This window comes from Oryx dammah, unplaced genomic scaffold (genome assembly GCF_014754425.2).
Source record: "Oryx dammah isolate SB20612 unplaced genomic scaffold, SCBI_Odam_1.1 HiC_scaffold_29, whole genome shotgun sequence".
In the NCBI taxonomy this organism is placed as follows: Eukaryota; Metazoa; Chordata; class Mammalia; order Artiodactyla; family Bovidae; genus Oryx; species Oryx dammah.
In genome coordinates this window covers 32,293,636-32,313,078 of record NW_024070213.1, presented here as the reverse complement: position 1 = coordinate 32,313,078, position 19,443 = coordinate 32,293,636, and the positions used below count along the sequence as shown (strand labels likewise).

Below are 19,443 nucleotides of genomic sequence, written 5' to 3'. Positions count from 1 at the left end.
TGAGGTTTCCGCCTTAATTGCTTGTGCCTTTTATTCACATTCCTCTCTCAGCCAGAATTGTGAAAAGAGTGTTAGTAAAAAGCTACACAATAGAGCTTTTCATTAGGCCTAGGCAAGGCACACAAAAGAAGGCTTTTGGAAAGAGTGAATGCATGAGTTTAATTTGCAGGTGGAGAGTAGATAAAAGGTGCTGACGCCTCTATTATTCTCTTACGTAGGTGACCCTTACCCTGTACAGCTGATCCCAACTACCATGGCAGCTGCAGCCGCGGCAACACCAGGCTTAGGCCCACTCCAACTGCAGGTAAGTCAGGAGACAATACACCGGAGACAAAGGTTAAGTAAAGATCGAAAACAGCTATTATCCTGTTAACGCAGAATAGAACTGACTACGGATATTTGCCTCACACTTTGTTGTTTTTGAATTTACGTGTACTGATTCTCAACCCAAAGTTGGTTTTTTTGATTTTTAGTCCTGTTTTCTGTATTAAAGATAACTTGTAATTTTTTTATTGCCTGGTATGATTTAACAAAATGAGCGGTAGCTTTACTTTGATTACTGTATGTCATAATTTCATCACAGAATGGTCTTCATCAAGATAAAAAGAAGGCAAAAGCTACAAAAGATATTCAGATACTTACGGATCAAGACAGCTTAACAAAAATTACATTTAAAATTGTTTAAGATGCTCAGTATTTTTGAAGCACTCTGTAGATATCTTTATTTTCCTGCTAATGCCAGCTCAGTTGGATAAGCAAGAATAAGTAGACCAAATAAGCAGATGCCTAAATGAACACAACTTTATCCCAACATCCACTTTTTTTTGCCCAGCAGAAGCTATATTCCCATATATCCTTGAATGTCAGTGATAACTCAATCAGATGCCCAAGTGATTTTAGAAATTTTGTCTCTAGAGTTGGAAAGAATATCAATTAAATTCTGTTAAAGGTATCTTTTATTAACCGTTTAAATCTTTCAGTCAGCATCCTCCCACCCTCGTTTCTGTTGTTTGGGACTTTATAGTTACATAGTTAATGGGAATAACAAATCATCTAATAATAGGATTAATCTCCTCTTGTGAGAAGTGTTATATTTTCCTTTGCCTGAAAGACACAGTATGCTGGTAAAGTCAAGCATGAAGCACTCATGCTTTACAAAATTAAGTTGTATTCATGAAAGTGCATTGTCATGATAGATGACCTTAGCCTATAAGGAAAATACAGTTTAAATTGTAGCATCAAAAGACAGATGCATCTGGTCAGCACAGGGAATTGTCAGAAGACGTGGTGGGTTTCTGAGAAACTGGTTGAGTCTCACAGGAGGGGAACACAGGAGGAGCTGAGACATACTTTGTTCTACAGAGGTTAATAACAGTCATTCCTATTCTACCTTTTCTCCAAAAAACACTGCGGTGTGAGTTTCTGTTTCTTTGAGCTGGAAATAACTTTAGGAAGTGTTGGAACCATGGGGACAATAAAAGTAACAACATTTGTTATCCTTTGAAATCTGAAAAATAACTACAATACAGAGAAGTGGCTATAATAGGTAAAACTAAAAAGAGTAGTGGGATTAAAGGAAGAGGGAAGAATATCCAGCAATAGATTTGAATGTGGAAAATAGGAGTTTTAGAGATCTAGGCTGTCAGTTTTCAAAACAAATTAGACATCCTCATTTCCTTTCACCATTGTATCAGTGATGAGAGGGAACAGAGGCAAGCTGGAGGTATCGCCTATGTTTCATTGTTATATGCCAGGAGAAACCAGCTTTGCTAGGTAGCAGTCCGAACTTACTTTCCTAAAAAGAATAGTATTAGAATATTTTTACACAAATTAAGTTTTATTTCTGCCCTTATGATATCAGATTCCCTTAAAATGTAAGTATATAAAAACTGTGTTTATCACAAAACAAGAAAAAAGACACCAAACATATTTGCTTTTGCTTCAACTATGGTACAGAATCTGCCTGCCAATGCAGGAGATGCAAGAGATGCAGGTTCGATTCCTAGGTTAGGAAAATCCCCTGGAGGAGGAAATGGCAACCCACTCTAGTATTTTTGCCTGGAGAATTCCACAGACAGAGAAGCCTGGTGGTCTACAGTCTGTGGGGTCACAAAGAGTCAGACATGACTGAGCGCAGCACAGGGCAGGGCAACTAGAATTTGATCTATAAAAGGATAAAGATATTTTATGTACGGTGGCTTTGTACACATTAAAATGTAAATTTTAGTTAGGAAGTCAATTTGGGCTTCCCAGGTAGCACTAGTGGCTAAGAATCCACCTGTCAATGCAGCAGATGGGAGAGACTCAGTTAGGTCCCAGTGTTGGGAAGACCACCTAGAGGAGGAAAAGGCAACCCACTCCAGTATTCTTGCCTGGAAAATTCCATGGGCAGAGGAGCCTGGCAGGCTACAGACCATGGGGTAACAAAGAGTTGGACATGATTGAGTGACTGAGCACGTACAAACCAACACTGTGGAACAATAAGAAAGTTAATAATCTCAGGTTTTCATGATAAGCCGTTAACTTCTATCAAAACACCAATACACACACACACACACACACACACACACACACACATACATCTTTTTGCTTGTGATTAAAAAGAAGTACTCAAATCCAAATACATATTTCAAGCACATGTCATAGCAGAGAGTCTGGCTTTTCTTTGAAGTGGATACTTTCACCTTTGCTCAGGTGCCTACACCAGCCTACTTTTCTACTCCTGTTCTAACACTATATTCACAGATCCGTAACTTCAGCATTCCCCAGAGCTGCGAAGGAGACCTGCAGACTCTTCCTTCCCTTGCATTAAAACAGCATCCAAATTCTTTTCTTCTCCACAGATCTTCTCAGACAGGGCAGGGAAAAGCTCCCTGCAATGTCTAGGCAGAAGTCTTCTCTTAATCCTAACCCAACGTTCACTCCAGTCTTGTGAACCTACTTCTGTGAAGCTTCATCTCAATGGAGTATAATATATGAGCCAGTTTTAATTTTCTCCAAACTCTGCTTTTAATTATACTGATAAATCTCCATTTTTCCATCACTTAATAGTACCTGGAGTAGACTTCATCACTTTTGAGTCCCTTTCAGTAACTAAGATTATCTTTCTTTTATGGAAATTCAGTCCTATGTTCTTATGCTAGTTCCCTGGTAAGGCTTTCATACAAAGATTAACTCATTTAATTCTTATTGCAACACTGTGTATTATGTCTTAATAACTCCATTTGACAAGAAAACTGGGTCACAAAGTCCAATATCCATAGTTTTAAAACAATTTTATATGTTTTTCAAATACAGGAGATTTTATTTTAAACTTTAGAGGTGTTGCCCTTCTTTAGACATTTGCTTATAACTCAGTAACTTGGTAATAAAATTATGACAGTAAGGCTGATTAATTGGTACTCATACAAACCCTATATATGCATTGCAGTACTGAAGGAAATAGGATTCATAATGACAGCTGTCTACTTCAGACTCTGAGTTTTCTATTTCATAGCTCTTTACACAGATATGTATTGATTCAAGCTTCTCTTTTTGAACATCTAGATCTAAGAAAGGACCCTATAAATATATTTCTACTCACAGTTGACACTGTTTACCTACCATTCATTTTCCTTTGAAATTATCTTTTGTGCGTAATTGTTCACACTTGGAAAATAATAAGTAAAACCAATAGCCAAGACCTTTATTAAAGAAGAAATAATGTCAAGTACAATAGTCTTAAAAGACAATCAAAACGACATGTTTTAAATTAGACCACTATTTATTACTTAAATATCACTTCAAGTTCCTGGATAAAATAAGAAAATATTTTTCATACAGTAAGAAATACTTTGGGATTCCGTGGTGGCTTAGATGGTAAACAATCTGCTTGCAATGCAAGAGATCCAGGTTTGATCCCTGGTTTGGGAAGATATCCTAGAGAAGGAAATAGCAACCCACCCAAATATTCTTGCCTGGAGAATCCCATGGATAGAGAGGAGGCTGGTGGGCTATAGTCCATGATGTCACAGAGTCAGATGCTAGTGTCCAACTAACACTTTCACTTTCACAGAGTCAGATGCTAGTGTCCAACTAACACTTTCACTTTCATGAAATACTTCACATTAAAAAATCACCTTACTATATATACATTGTAGGAACAATTAAAATAGTCTCTGTGCATGCTTTGTCATTCGGTCATGTCCAGCTCTTTGTGACTCTGTGGACTGTAGTCCACCAGACTCCTCCGTCCATGGGATTCTCCAGGCAAGAATACTGGAGTGGGTTGCCATTTCCTTCTCCCGGATATCTTCCCAACCCAGGAATCGAACCCACGTCTCCCGTGCATCTCCTGCATTGCAGGCAAATTCTTTATCACTGAGCCACCGGGGAAGCCCCTAGAATAGTCTAAGTCTTGTCAAATATTTATTTTTATTTTTATAGAGAAATATGTGTAAGAAAAATGACAATCTGAGTTGTGTATAAAACATACAAATTAACATGTTGTGCTCAGGCACCATTTTATTTATTTCTATTATAACAAAATATCTGTCCTTGTTTCCTCTGAGCCTTTTCATAAGCTTTTAAGCCTTTCCTGGGTTTCAGATCCATATATCCAACTATTTGTTGGCAACTAAGAGGAAACATAGATATTTACAAGCACAATAAACCGACTACAAAATGGACCTGACCACTTATCTTCCTTGCCCCCTGACCTGCTCATTCTTTGATCTTAGCAAATGGCTCCATTCCATCTGTTTCTTAACCCAGGAAAGCATGAGCACCATCTTTAACTTTTCTTCCTTCTTCCTCTGGACCTATACATTCATTATCTTTCTATTCATTCCACCTACTAAATACATCAATCATCTGTTTTGGTGTTTTGTTTTTTTTTTTTTTTTGCATATTAACTGTCACTCTGTGAATCTTGCTACCCTCATAGCTTGCATAATTAACCCTAATAGCCCTGGACTGAAGCAACTTAGCAGCAGCAGCAGCAGCAGCAACAGCCCCTGAACTGGCCTTTCAGTCCTCATTTTGCCCTCTTCAACACACTCTCTCCTGTATACTTTTGTCAGAATGATCTTTTTGATTCTGATCATGGCCTTCTCCTACTTAAATACTTAAATTACATGGTGTTTTCAAGTTCTCTCTCCCTTCTGAATCTTTACATGTGGTATTTTCTCTCTGGGGAACCCTATCACCCACCTTTTTTTTACCAAGCCAACTCCTACTTATCCCTGAGATTGCAAATGAAAGCCTCACTTTTTCAGGGAAGTCATCATTGTCTTCAGGTCTGGATTAATGTAGCTTTTATGTATGCCTAGAGTACACTGTATTTTCCCTCTCGTGGCACTTGTGGAAAATGTTCTAAATCCTACTTTTTGGCTTCTACCAGATGGCATAATCTATGAAGTGATTGACTTACCCATCATTTGCACTTAACCACATACTTGAAGTATTTAAGGGACTTAATAAGTATTTAAGAAACTAAAGGATGAAGAATTAATCTTAACATTACACGTAAATTATGTATCATTAACTCACTACTCTTCTTTATAATAGTGGACTTAAGCTGAATATTAATGATTAATTTCCCATATAAATTAATATCCATCTTTGTGGAAACTCTACATGCCTAGTACCTTGTTTGGCGCTGCACTGTTTAAAAATTGCATTTATAATAGTTCTGCTCTACACTGCCTTATTCATTGTGCTCCAGCCAACTAGATCCTTTGCTGTCCCTTGACTTGACAAGGTATGCTCTCACTTTAGAGTTTTACATTACCTGTCCCCATGCCTGGAAGGCTAATTCACTTCATTCAAGAATTTTCTCTAATGTCCCCTCTAGTAGGCTTGGTCTAAGTAACCTCTTGAAATCGTAAGATAACTCTCCCAGAGATACCACACTTCTGTTTCCCTTATTCTGCCTTTTTTTCTGAAGCACTAGTCATCTTCAAACATACTATATAACTTGCATAGTATGTTCCTTTTTTATTATCTGCCTGTTTCAAATAATGAAGGGAATGTCATGTTGTTGCTGTTGAACAATAATGTATCTCAGGTGCTTGGGAAAATGCCTAGAAAGTAGGTGATATTCAGTACATAGTAATCAAATGAAGAAACTATCATGAGCTAATGGTCATCATCATTTTTAACAAGATAACAAAGCAGTATTTGTTTAATTTCTGGAATAACTGATATTAATTTAGATACCATGGAACAGTATGTTTTCTCAACCCTTATTAAAAGATTCTTAGCATGAGAAAGCCATAGCTCTCTCTCTTCTTTTCCTTCTTCCTTTTATCTTATTTATAAACATGGGCTGCTGAATAAAGAATGTGTTTTAGCATTTATTACAGTTTATATAATTCATTTACATCATAATTTGTGAGAAAAAACAAAGATTTCAACATTAGTTTACATCTACGTTGTTTGTTAACATGTATACAGATGTACATAGGAATATGAATTGCTAGAGGTGCGTTTGACTCAGTAGGACTCACTGTGACAATACACTGAAGGGAATTATTTTGAAATAGTGGAGAGATGTATTATCAAAATACTAACTAGCCAGTTAGCAATCTCATATACTCTTTACCCCATTCTCTTTTTTCTTCACCTTCTCTTTTTTCCTTTCCCCTTCTTCTTCAAACTACTTAGTTTTCTTCCAAGAGCCAAGGATGCCTTTTGATATTTGTTCTCCTAATATTATCTTTTTTAAAGGAGGGAGCTTGTATACACCCGTGGTGGATTCATGTCAATGTATGGAAAAACCAATACAGTATTGTAAAGTAAAATAAAGTAAAAATAAAATATTATTTTAAAAATTTTAAAAAATAAAGGAAGGTTATTAACTTACATAGAAAACTAATCTATCTTCATTTTACATTAAGAAGTGAGTATAATTATTTAAGCAAAATAAACTTAAGTTTTGAATCTTTTAGACATTTGTGACTAGGTAAAATCAGTTAAGCAAATTGTCTATAATTAATGAAACCAGATGATGGCAATAGTCCATGTAACATTTATTTCTCATATTTATTGTCATTAATTTGCATTTTACTTAATGGGCATCATGAACTTTTTAATAAATAGTAAGAATTGTAGTGTAGTATCCTATTTCTGTTTTTTAAACTAGGTTTTTAAGATTGGAAATTAGAAGGAAATATTTATCCACTTATTTCTCACTTTATAAATACCATATTTGTGTTGGCCAAGATGGTTGCCACCTGTTCTACCTATAGGAAGCCAAAAATGTCGACTCCAACCAGTGATTAATAATCCTAAGCAGGGGAAAAAAGGTTGAAATTCTTTTTGGATGTACATATTTTACTCAACTGAACAAGTAGCATTCATTCCAGAAATTTTATTAAATTAATTTACCTTTTACTGATTTTAGTAGGATTATTTTTAAAGTGTATTATAATATTTTTGGAATAATGACTCAAACTTACAAGTTGTCATAAATGAAATCTTATAGAGCTACAGTTCCAGCAACCCCTAATATCAGTAGCATGCATCCTCCAAGATACAGAAAATGATAGATGACATGTGATCAGAGGAGAGAATGAATTATATAGAATATCAACTAAAATCAATCTTTTTTTCCTAGCTATCAAAGGTACATGGAAGTCATGGCAGAAATGGCTTCAGTTTCTCTCTGGCCAAAAGTAGCAACAAGATAGATGTGGATGAAAAAATGAAGTTCATCTTTTTATCAACCTCCTGCCAGTCTCTGAAGGAGGTCAATAATTATGACAGGACACAGACAAATGCTTCATATTTCCCAGAGCGCTATAGTGACTGAGCATGTCTTCATGTGTCTGACCAAAGAAACCCCCAGAAAATCAATAAGGAAGAAATAACCATATGGAGAGGTCTAGACATGATGCTTTTTACGTTCTTATTGAAGGAATTGCTTACAAGATTAATTCTTGTAAAGTACTCATCTTTATCTGCCTAGATGCTCTACTATTCAGTTTATTTCTCAGGTCACCATCATTTCCACACAGGGTGGAAAATGATCAACTGCTCTTCATTTCAGTCGCAACCCTGGTGTGTTGTTTGCTGTTGGACTTCTGTCTGCATGAGTGAGTTTTCTTGCAGGTTAAAAGAATGAATTCCCTCCTTTCCTCTCCCTTCGACCCTGAGCCTGCAGGGCAGACAGACAGAAGCACACATATGATTAATACAGCACAGCTGCAAGTGTGAGTCATTTGCATATGTATTAATAGAGGCAAAAAAACCCACAACAATTAAATTATATACAGAGACATTCTGCATACTAAAGAACTTATGTAAATAGGCCTGAAAAAGTGCAGCCAACATTTCCCCTGACTTCTCCAAGCCCATATGGGCTAGAGTCAGAACCCAGCAGTGTTCAAGAATCTCCTTTAAGGAAAAACCTGGTAGGAGCTGCATCCATAGTTATTACCACCCCTAGGGTTCCCGGGAGCTGTTTGACATTTGCACAATGGAGACAGTACTGGCAGTGTCTTTTCCACACTATTCCTGTATTGCCTTGTTTCCAGCAGTTTCATGGTGTCTCATTACGTGCCAGCAGAAACATCAGTACACATGCGCTTTTCCACACTATTCCATTTTTATTGTAATGACCAATTAAATGGTAAACTTTAAAACTGTATTTTAAGTTCTCCCATTGACTATACTTAAATAATATAAACCATTTCTCAATGCCAGGTTTCCTGGTCACAAGTTCATGCCCATTCCTCGATGGCATTCTGTGTTCCCTTAATCACAACATGGTTAGGTTACTCTAAAATGTTTCTAAGCTAGTTACCTTATATAAAAGGATTGCTAGGCTGAAGGCCAACAGTAGATGCAATCCTAGGAACACCAGTTTGTTGTAATTTTGAAAGTGTACAGGTTTTTTCTTTTATCAAGAAAAACAGAAATACCCAATTGTCTAGTTTTGGTTATATATAAAAAGGAAGAGAAACTAAAATTCTTCAGATTCACATATTGTATTTATATTAGAAATCAGGTCCTTAAACATAATTGTCAGTTTAGATTATGTTACTTTAATTTATTCAGGAATGTCTTATGAAGACAAATTCAACCTTAGAAGTAAAATTCTATATAAGTAAAAGTTATCAGTTGGATGGCATCACCAACTTGACGAACAGGAGTTTGAGCAAGCTCCATGAGTTGGTAATAGACAGGGAAGCTTGGTGTGCTGCAGTCCATGGGGTCACAGAGAGTTGGACATGACTCAGTGAACTGAACTGAAAAGTTATTGCTTAATAGAAACGATAAGAATCTTGAGCCTAAGGAACCCAAATGAGGAGAGATGCTCCTTAAGAGAAACAAACCTTGGTTTTGGTATCAGAAAATTGTTGAACATTATCCACAAATATGGATAATATTTGGATGATTAAATCTCAAAGCATGCAGCTGGAATATGTAAATTATATTGCATATAACAGGTAAACATAGGGCAGAAGTCTTCATGGTTAATTAATTTTATACAGGAAAGCTTAGTCTCTTAGCAGGCAAAGAAAAACTTAGTCTCTCAGCAGGCAATAATTAGAGGAAAAATAACATAGACTAAAGCAAAAAAATTTATTATTATATTAAGGCATTGTCTTTAGATTAGTATTTTGAGTCATTGATACTTAATGAGAGGCAGTGTAATATAATGGTTAAAAGTGTGGTTAAAATGGTTAAAAACCACAGCCATCTGTACCTTAAATCATGGTTCTGCTATTTACTACCTCTGTGATTCTGGGCAAGTTACCTAACCTCTCGATGTTTTAGTTTTCTTGTCTGTAAACTGTGGATATAAATGATATGTTATTGTGAGGATTCAATGAGGTAATATACAGAAAGTGCTTAGGGTAATAATAGAATTAATTATAATTTATCAAATACTATGTCCTAAGTAATAATAAATGCTTGGTATTGTTAGTTGATTGGGCTTCCCAGGTGGCACAGTGGTAAAGAATCCTGAGTGCACACACGCATGATTAGTTGATTAATATTATTAGCTGATATTAAACTAATTTTTATGGCTTAAAAAAGGCAGCCTTGCAAAGGAAGACTGGGCACACTTTAAAAATGTTTTAAAATTTATTTTTGTATGCACTGAGTCTTCGTTGCTGCATGCAGTCTTTCTCTAGTAGCAGTAAGTAGGGACCACTCTGTTTTTCATTGAGTGGCTTCTCTTGTTGCAGAGCACAGGCTCTAGGGCACATGGGCTCACTAGTTTTGGCACTTGGGCTGAGTTACTCTGCCACGTGTGGAATCTTCCCAGACCAGGGATCAAACCCATGTTTCCTGCATTGGCAGGTGAATTCTTAACCTGTACCACCAGGAAAGTCCAGCATACTTTTCTTATTGTAGATTTATTGTGCAGTTCAGCATCTAAAGCAAGTTAGTAAAATTGAAACACATTGTCTTATTTACAAGGAAATGATTTCTGTCCCCTGTGATATAATTTTAAGGCCCATCACAAGAATCTATAGGAAGCAATGAGTTTAATTATTCAAAAAAAAAGCTGAGTAGTTACTTGGAGTATAGATCTGTGGTTTGCTATTGCTCATTCTTTATCTCAATATTTGTATCTATAAAATGACAATAGTGCCTCCTGTCAATCCTGTTTTTCCATGCATGTAATGCAAATGAATTGTCTCTGTGAGCTGCCAGCAACTATTCTAAATAAATGGCTTATAAAATTTAAAATAAGTTATTTACATAGATGCTTTTAATGTAATAATTTATTTTAAAATAAATGATATAAAAGTTTTTCTGGTATAACTCTTTAGAGCATACACTTCTTGAAATATATTAATAGAATATTTTCTAAAACATCTATCTCTTATTCTGTCCCCTCATTGTAGGGCTAAACTGTTTCTCAGGGTTTCCCAGGGAGCTCAGTGGTTAAGAATCCATCTGTCAATGCAGGAGATATGAGTTCGATCCCTGGATCGGGAAGATACCCTGGAGAAGGCAATGGCAACCCACTCCAGTGTTCTTGCCTGGAAAGTCCCATGGATAGAGGGGCCTAGCTCTCTAGGCCATGGGGTCGCAAAGAGTCAGACATGACTGAGCAACACACAAACTTTTCATTAGTTTCTTTAAGGAAATAGTTCCTATGTTTTCAAACTTGAATGTGGAAGCAAATTATTTCATAAACCCCACAGTATCCTGTAAATTTTTTTGTAAGTGACTTAGCATCATACAGAATGCAAAGATAAATTAGCTAAAAATTCTTAAAGGGTCATAGAGGAGCTTGAAATATAAGAGAATGAATGACATGCAAAAATGGAATAGAATTTGAAGAAAGTCATACAGCCTCCTGTCCTACTCCTATTTGAAATAAAATGGACCTCAAAGACCTGTAAAAGCAATTGTTTCAAACTGTTCACAAGAGTCTAAGTGGCTCCAACCACCATCAAACAGTACCATTCACTTTTATTTGTTTTATAGATTGAATTCTACTGGCTGAGATTGTTTGAATAAAAGATTCTCCTGCTAAAACAGAATTTAAAAAACCATCCTTCTATTGCAGCTCTTGAATATTATTGATGAGCTAATTTAGACTTTAAATAGTGACCTGGATAAATCAGACATTAACAGAAGTATGCCTGGAATCCTGGCAGCTGAAAGCTAAATCTAGCTTCTTCCCGTTGTTCCATGGAATCCTTAAAAATAAATGCATACATTCATGTATATTATTTTTAAGTTGTTTTGTATAAAAGGAGGGGAGAAAAATTGATATTTTTGCATTTAGACCATTAAATTAAGGATGCATAAAACAATGGGTAGGATTTGCATACTAGAAACAATGGCAACCTTCTGAATTGCTTTCATTTTGCTGAGTTCACTGATTGTGCTCTGTGAATTAATTCTTTTGTGAAAAGCTATTGAAAGATCAAGGAATTCAGAAAACAAAACAACAGAGAAGCGTGTTGTTTCATATCTATTTTTTCATAAAAGGTTCAAAGTAAGATTGTTTACATCACAGGTCTTGTTGATATTTTATTTGGTTCTTAGAAGAAAGATAGTATTCAAAAGTTGATTATATAATAATGCAGATAAGATTTTGCACAGATGAATGAAGTGTTCTGAGAGAAAGACCAAGGAGAAAAACTCTGTTACAATATTGAGCTACATTTGGTTGGCAAGGATCTTTGTAAGACTTGAAAATAGATCCCTATTCGATTCCTTCAGATAAAAAGCGTAAGCCAGCCCAGCATATTTCAAATTTACTGTTTCCTGTGGAAGTTTCTCAGAATTGTTCTGCCAAACCGATGGTTTGAAAAGAAACGGGAGGAGGGAAAGGAACCTTTAATTATTCCATCTTTCTTAATCCTGACCTTTCGCTTGATGCCATACCGCCTTTTTATCCCCAGTGGCTTCTTGGATAAAGGGAAGGGGACAGGAGGAAATGGAGGAACATACACAAAGTATGTTCCCCAACGATTTAGTGCAGTGGGCCAGCATAATTAATACCTCCAACATGGAAACTGCAAGTTTTCTTTCTTGCTCTTGCTATTCTAGAACTTCTTCAATGTAGAATGAAAAAGGTAATCGTAATAGTTAAAATTGCAGTTACTTCCTTTTAGAAATGAGGCAGAACTACTGAAAATATTGTCTCTCCATCTATAATAGTTGCTTTATGATATCAAGTTTCCCTCTGAAATTTGACTCTATTGTACTCCACTATTACCACCCCACTCCAGTACTCTTGCCTGGAAAATCCAATGGATGGAGGAGCCTGGTAGGCTGCAGTCTATGGGGTCGCTAAGAGTCAGACACGACTGAGCGGCTTCACTTTCACTTTTCGCTTTCATGCATTGGAGAAGGACATGGCAACCCACTCCAGTATTCTTGCCTGGAGAATCCCAAGGACAGGGGAGCCTGGTAGGCTGCCGTCTCTGGGGTCGCATAGAGTCAGACACGACTGAAGCAACTTAGCAGCAGCAGCATACAACTCACAACTATGACTAGCTTTCCCCTGAAATTAGTTCTCTGGTTTTCAAGGAATATTAAATTGTTAGAAAGAGTATAGTTAAAACATTTGATTAATGGATAGAAGATAAGTCACAACATTAAATTATAGAAAAGAAGTATAGGCTCTAACTTTTCATTTTTCAGTTCAGTTCAGTTCAGTCACTCAGTCATGTCTGACTCTTTGTGACCCCATGAATCACAGCACGCCAGGCCCCTCTGTCCATCACCAGCTCCCAGACTTCACCCAAACTCTTGTCCATCGAGTCAGTGATGCCATCCAGCCATCTCATCCTCTGTCGTCCCTTCTCCTCCTGCCCCTAATCCCTCCCAGCATCAGAGTATTTTCCAATGGGTCAGTTCTTTGCATGAGGTGGCCAAAGTATTGGAGTTTCAGCTTTAGCATCATTCCTTCCAAAGAATACCCAGGACTGATCTCCTTTAGAATGGACTGGTTGGATCTCCTTACAGTCCAAGGGACTCTCAAGAGTCTTCTCCAACACCACAGTTCAAAAGCATCAGTCTTCAGCTCTCAGCCTTCTTCACAGTCCAACCTTCACATCCATACATGACCACTGGAGAAACCAGAGCCTTGACTAGATGGACTTTTGTTGGCAAAGTAATGTCTCTGCTTTTTAATATGCTATCTAGGTTGTTCATAACTTTCTTTCCAAGGAGTAAGCGTCTTTTAATTTCATGGCTGCAGTCACCATCTGCAGTGATTTTAGAGCCCCCAAAAATAAAGTCTGACACTGTTTCCACTGTTTCCCCATCTATTTCCCATGAAGTGATGGGACCAGATGCCATGATCTTAGTTTTCTGAACGTTGAGGTTTAAGCCATTTTTATTCTCATCTTAATTTGATTCATCTTACATCTGCTTTCCTTCCAGAGGAATTTTAAGTTAGCATGTTTCACTGTCACCTTAGACACAAGCTAGCATTAAATGCAGTATAAAACCAGAAAATATATAGTTTTCATGAGCTCAGTCTTTGCTCTGTAACCATTCAGTAATTTATAGGTATAGTAGTACAGTGATCAGTTAGATGACCTGATGACTTATGTTTTTTTCTTTTTTTTTCTTTCTTTAAAGCTTGTTCCTCAATTTGTAAAAGAAAAAGAAAAAGAAAAAAAAAAAAACAGAAAATTTAAAATAACTTTTAAAATGTGTAAAATAAATCCTACAAATAAATAATATTTAAATGGAACCTATACTTTGATGAGGGCTTCCCCAGAGACAAAGATGGTAAAAAAAATCTGCCTGCAATGTAGGAGACCCGGGTTCAGTCCCTGGGTCGGAAAGATCCCCAGGAGGAGGAAATGGCAACCCACTCCAGTGGCATTCTGGAGAATCCCACAGACAGAGGAGCCTGGAGGGCTATGTCCATGGGTGGCAAAGAATTGGACATGGCTGAGCAACTTTGACTACAGTATGATGGATTATGAGCTTGAGCTCTAATGAATATCTCTTCATCTCAGTTTCTTTCCTTGTGAAATGTGATAATTTTGTTCCTTCACGATAAAGCTGTTGTGAGGATTAAAAGAGATACTGTGTTCAAGATGCTTAGTAGAGCATAAGCATAAGTATTTAGCCATCATTAGAGGCTCTTATCCTTGTCATTATATCCTGTATTCAGGGATTTCTCCACTGTCAGAAATGAGTCCAACAAATTCTTCCATATTTTAAGTTAGCAAGTATTTTTCTAAGACACAGCAATTATGTTCTGTACTACAGAGGTGAAGGGCTTCCCTGGTGGCTCAGAGGTTAAAGCGTCTGCCTCCAATGCAGGAGACCCGGGTTTGATCTCTGGGTCGGGAAGATCCCCTGGAGAAGGAAATGGCAACCCACTCCAGTATTCTTGCCTGGAGAATCCCATGGACTGAGGAGCCTGATGGGCTGCAGTCCACAGGTCACAAAGAGTCGGACACGACTGAGTGACTTTACTTACTTACAGAGGTGTATGGCAAATGGAGTTATCCATCTCAATTTAAGTTGGTGTTGAATATACTCTTTGCGAGCCATACCCTCATATTTAAAATAAGCTGAAAGTCTTTGTGAAAATATCCTTAAGTATGAAAATCTTTCTTCTACATGTACAACTACACAGAAACTGTTTCAGTTCTTCCTAAAAATAATGTATCTCTCTATTTCTTTCCATTCATAAGAGGTTACTAGAATGTCTTTGCTTCTGTGACATTGATGATTATTTATGAATAGAACAGACTTTTCCTTTTGAAGGAGAAGCTCTATGTATGTTAATGGAAAGTTACAGTGTTTTGTTATAATGGGGAGAGTTTTCCAGCACGGCTGGATGGTGAGGGCATAATAATGGCATCCAAAGCAGTTGGTATGTCTTGATTATTCTAACCTCCCAAACTGTTCCCCAAATAGGGGATTAACAAATAAGGGTTCTGCTCTCAACCTGCTTCTAAAGTGATATGTGAGTCTGGTCTCAAGTGATTTAACCTGGCCAAATCTCAAGTTATCTTATTTTTAATATGCTTGTGAGTATAGCTGTTCTACCTGTATATCATGGAAAAAAAGAAGGAAATGAAACGAAGAAAGCACTATGAAAGAAACTACAGCCCTGGAAATCCCCAGGAGACTTTGCACCTTACAAGTGGCCTTCTCTGATTCGTGATACACTTATTCATGTGCTGTCAGAGAAAACATGAGAAAGGTGCAGAGGCAACCGTTGAGCAGATGCATTCAAAAGAAATGTTGTAGAAGCCTGAAAGGAGTAAAGCTAGCACCAAAGGTTTTGTTATTCTGTTACACCTTCATGAAAGGAGAAGAAAGATGAGCAGGTCAGTCCATGGCTAGACCACCCAGTAAACAACCTAATCCCAGCCTTACACCAAGGAAAATAGGGCTGTGTGGAAATGTAGCCTAAAGTGGGGTCCAGCTGCTGCTGCTGCTGTTAAATCGCTTCAGTCGTGTCCGACTCTGTGCAACCCCATAGACGGCAGCCCACCAGGCTCACCCGTCCCCGGGATTCTCCAGGCAAGAACACTGGAGTGGGTTGCCATTTCCTTCTCCAATGCATGAAAGCGAAAAGTGAAAGGGAAGTCGCTCGGTCGTGTCCGACTCTTAGCGACCCCATGGACTGCAGCCCACCAGGGTCCTCCGTCCATGGGATTTTCCAAGCAAGAGTACTGGAGTGGGGTGCCACTGCCTTCTCCTGCTACTCCCATTCAAAAAGTCAATAAAGAAACAAGGTTGGTGAAAAGGAAAGATTGTTTTATTTTGGATGCCAGTGGGAGAAGAGGGGAGAGACTCCTCTCCAAAGGCTGACTCCACCCCTCAACCCCTCTACTCTGACAATCAATGGGCTATAGATCTTTATAGACAGACAGATTGGATTCCATGCAGAAACAGCACAGTCAGCTCTGACAGTCATCTTGAAATTGGGCATCAGTGGTCTGACTGATCAGTGTCATCTTGATTATTTTAAGTACAATTAATCTTCAGGGCCAGGGTCGGTTTGTTTCCATTTCTTGAGGCCAGTTCTCAAAATTGTGGCAACTTATGTCATGGTTACAGTCTAGTCATCATATAGTTAACGTCTTCCACCTGATAGGGATTTCAGTATCTGTAAGACAGCTCACAGGATACGGCTCAGAATATTATCTATAGTCCTTGAGAAGGAACTGAAGATCCTTAATTATGTTTAATGACTAATCTATTATTATTTGGTCTCCTTTGACTCTTTTCTGTTTGTTTCTACACGTTCTCACTTTTCTGATTAAACTTATTCTTTGACTAAAAATTTTCCCCAGACGAAAGGCAGGCTGAGGACTTGGGGGACAAGGACCATACAGTCCTGCTCTATGTCAGAAATAAATAAATAAATAACAGTTTGACCTTAAAAGGCTTCATAGCACTAATCAGAATCTGTGTTATTTTGAATGATACAGCCAGGTGGTTTGGCACTGTAAACATTTTAATCCTTAGGGATATTAAAGATTTTAAAATAGGAAGCTATTTTCAAAAATCTACCTCTTTCCCTCTTGGAAATCTGTCTCTCTTTTACTTTTATGTCTTCCTGTGTCCTTCTCTTTCTTATCTTTTCTGCTGTATATTTTTAGTTGCCACCCCTCTGTTAGTCCTTCTCTACCCGTCTTCCCCTTTTCTCTGTCCTTCAGTTTTTTCCTCCTCTCTCTTCGTCAAGATCTGAGACACTAGTTACACTTTTATTCTCCCACAATTGTGAAAAATGGAGCTGCCATCTCCTTTAGAACTATTTGCTTGTTAGCTGAACAACTATAATAATAATCCGATGAGTCAAGAATTTTAATTTTGAATACCAAATGGCAAGGATGGAGGCTATCAGAGCAAAATGTATCTGGGCTTTTTTTTTTCCGTCTAAATGGAAGATCTCCTGGAGAAGGAAATAGCAAACCACTCCAGTATTCTTGCCTGGAGAATTCCATGCGCAGAGGAGCCCAACAGGCTATAATCCATGGGATTACTAAGAGTTGGACACTACTTAGCTGTTGGAGGCATATTTGATAACATTCTAAATGATTGTAGAAGATACTGGCTTAGAGATATCTTCCTCCATAATTCATCTTTTCTGTTAAAAAAGCCAAGTAATGCCATGAACACATCAATGATGGAGGCTTCCATTTAGACCATAACACCAACTCTTCCGAGATTAGGGAAAAAATGTGGATTATCTTGGAAAACAAAAGTATAGTGATGGAACCACAGCCCATTATTTTTATGCTAAGAAAGTACTGAACAATTGGCTTCTTAGCATCAGCTGAAATGGAAAGAATTGCTTTTCACTTTGCTTATTCAATAGTCTACTATCAGTACTTTATAATACTGTTATCTCAGATGGTGGGTGGTGACCCCTGGCTACCTGCTCTCCTGCACACTCACACCATTTATTATTCATTCTTTATGTGCATGTGGACATATGAAAGATAGAGATTAAGTCTAAGGGTTGTAGTGTTTTTAAAAATCTTTATAATCTATGAAAGAAAGAGTTAGTTGCTCAGTCATGTCCAACTCTTTAAAACCCCATGGACTGTAGGCCACTAAGCTTCTCTGTCCGATTATTATTTCAATTAGTATTCCAATTATTTAAATTATTATTATAACTGTTTAGCTAATAAACAAATTGTTTAGCTAATAAACATATAGTTCCAAAGAAGACAGCAGTTCCTTCTCCAGCAGATCTTCCCAACCCAGGGATCAAACTCAGGTCTCCTGCATTGCAGACAGATTCTTTACTGTCTGATCCACCTGTTAGCAAATTCCCACTTTACCTTGATTTTTCTCTTGGGAAGGGAGGTCAGAATTATAAGAATGCTAAGTCAGAGTTGTTGAATAAGATCATTTTTTTCACGTGTGTAACTGCATTATTTATTTTTTAATTTATAAAAATCATGCAGTACATTTGACTATATCTGGGGTATACAGTTCCATGAGTTTTAGCCACTACCACTACTAGAACAAACAGTAAAAAATCTGCCTGCAGTGAGGAGACCCGAGTTAGATCCCTGGGTGGGAAGATCCTCTGGAGAAGGGAATAGCTACCCCTTCCAGTATTCTTGCCTGGAGAATTCCATGGACAGTGGAGCCTGGCGGGCTATAGTCAATGGGGTCACAAAGAGTTGGACACGACTGAGCATCTAACGCTTTCACTATTAGGACACAAGACAATTCTATTACCTCTCCCCCCCGACACACAATTCCTTTGGTTTTTCTAACCACCTAGGAAGGGAATTCTCTCATCTCCTGCCCGGGAAATCTCAACCTTCATTGATTGGACAGCTGAAACCAAGAAAAGCCAACCTTCTTAGACTTCAACAACTGTTTTTACACTCCGTCCTTTCTAATATGGCTTTCTACTCTCTCTATTGTCCTTGAATTCAACATTTCTTTGTTCATTCCCAAGAAAGTATACATTTGGTTTTTTTCTTTATATTAATGTCTCAACGTATTTGCTGCAGCAGTGACTTAAGTATTTAATTTCTGCTTTTCACCTTACTTTTAAAATCTTGATTGTGACTCAAAATTTTGCTAGTCTTTATTCATCTTATATATATATTTTTATCATAGTAAAATGTACATGGCATAAAATTTGCCATTTTAACCACCTTTAAGGGTACAGTTCAGTGGCATTAAGTTCACTCACATTAAACAACCATCACCACTGCTCATCTCTGAAACTACTCCATCATCACAATCTGAAATTCCTTACCCATTAAGCAGTATCTTTCTGATTTTCCCATACCTCAAGCCCCAGGTGTAACCACTGTTCTACTCTTTGTCTCTGAATTATCTCTTCAGGATACCTCATATAAGTAGAGTCCTACAATATTCGGCCTTTTGTTTCTGGATTATTCATTTAGCACAGTGTCTTCAAGGTTCATCCATGTTGGAGGCATGTGTCAGAATTTTCCTCCTTATCAAAACTGAATAATATTCTATTGTTTATATATACATTGTAATAATATTCTATATATACTGTTT

The 19,443-nt window shown here is 37.4% G+C and overlaps 1 protein-coding gene across 4 annotated transcripts in view; it reads left to right on the top strand.

Moving 5' to 3' along the window:
- Window positions 1-19,443, top strand: part of SOX5 (SRY-box transcription factor 5) — a 1,158,063-nt gene that overhangs the window by 1,027,066 nt on the left and 111,554 nt on the right. For all 4 annotated transcript variants that reach the window (XM_040235353.1, XM_040235352.1, XM_040235351.1 and 1 more), the window contains one exon: window positions 219-304. In XM_040235353.1, the coding sequence (XP_040091287.1) occupies window positions 219-304 (86 nt within the window). The remainder of the gene's footprint in view (window positions 1-218; window positions 305-19,443) is intronic.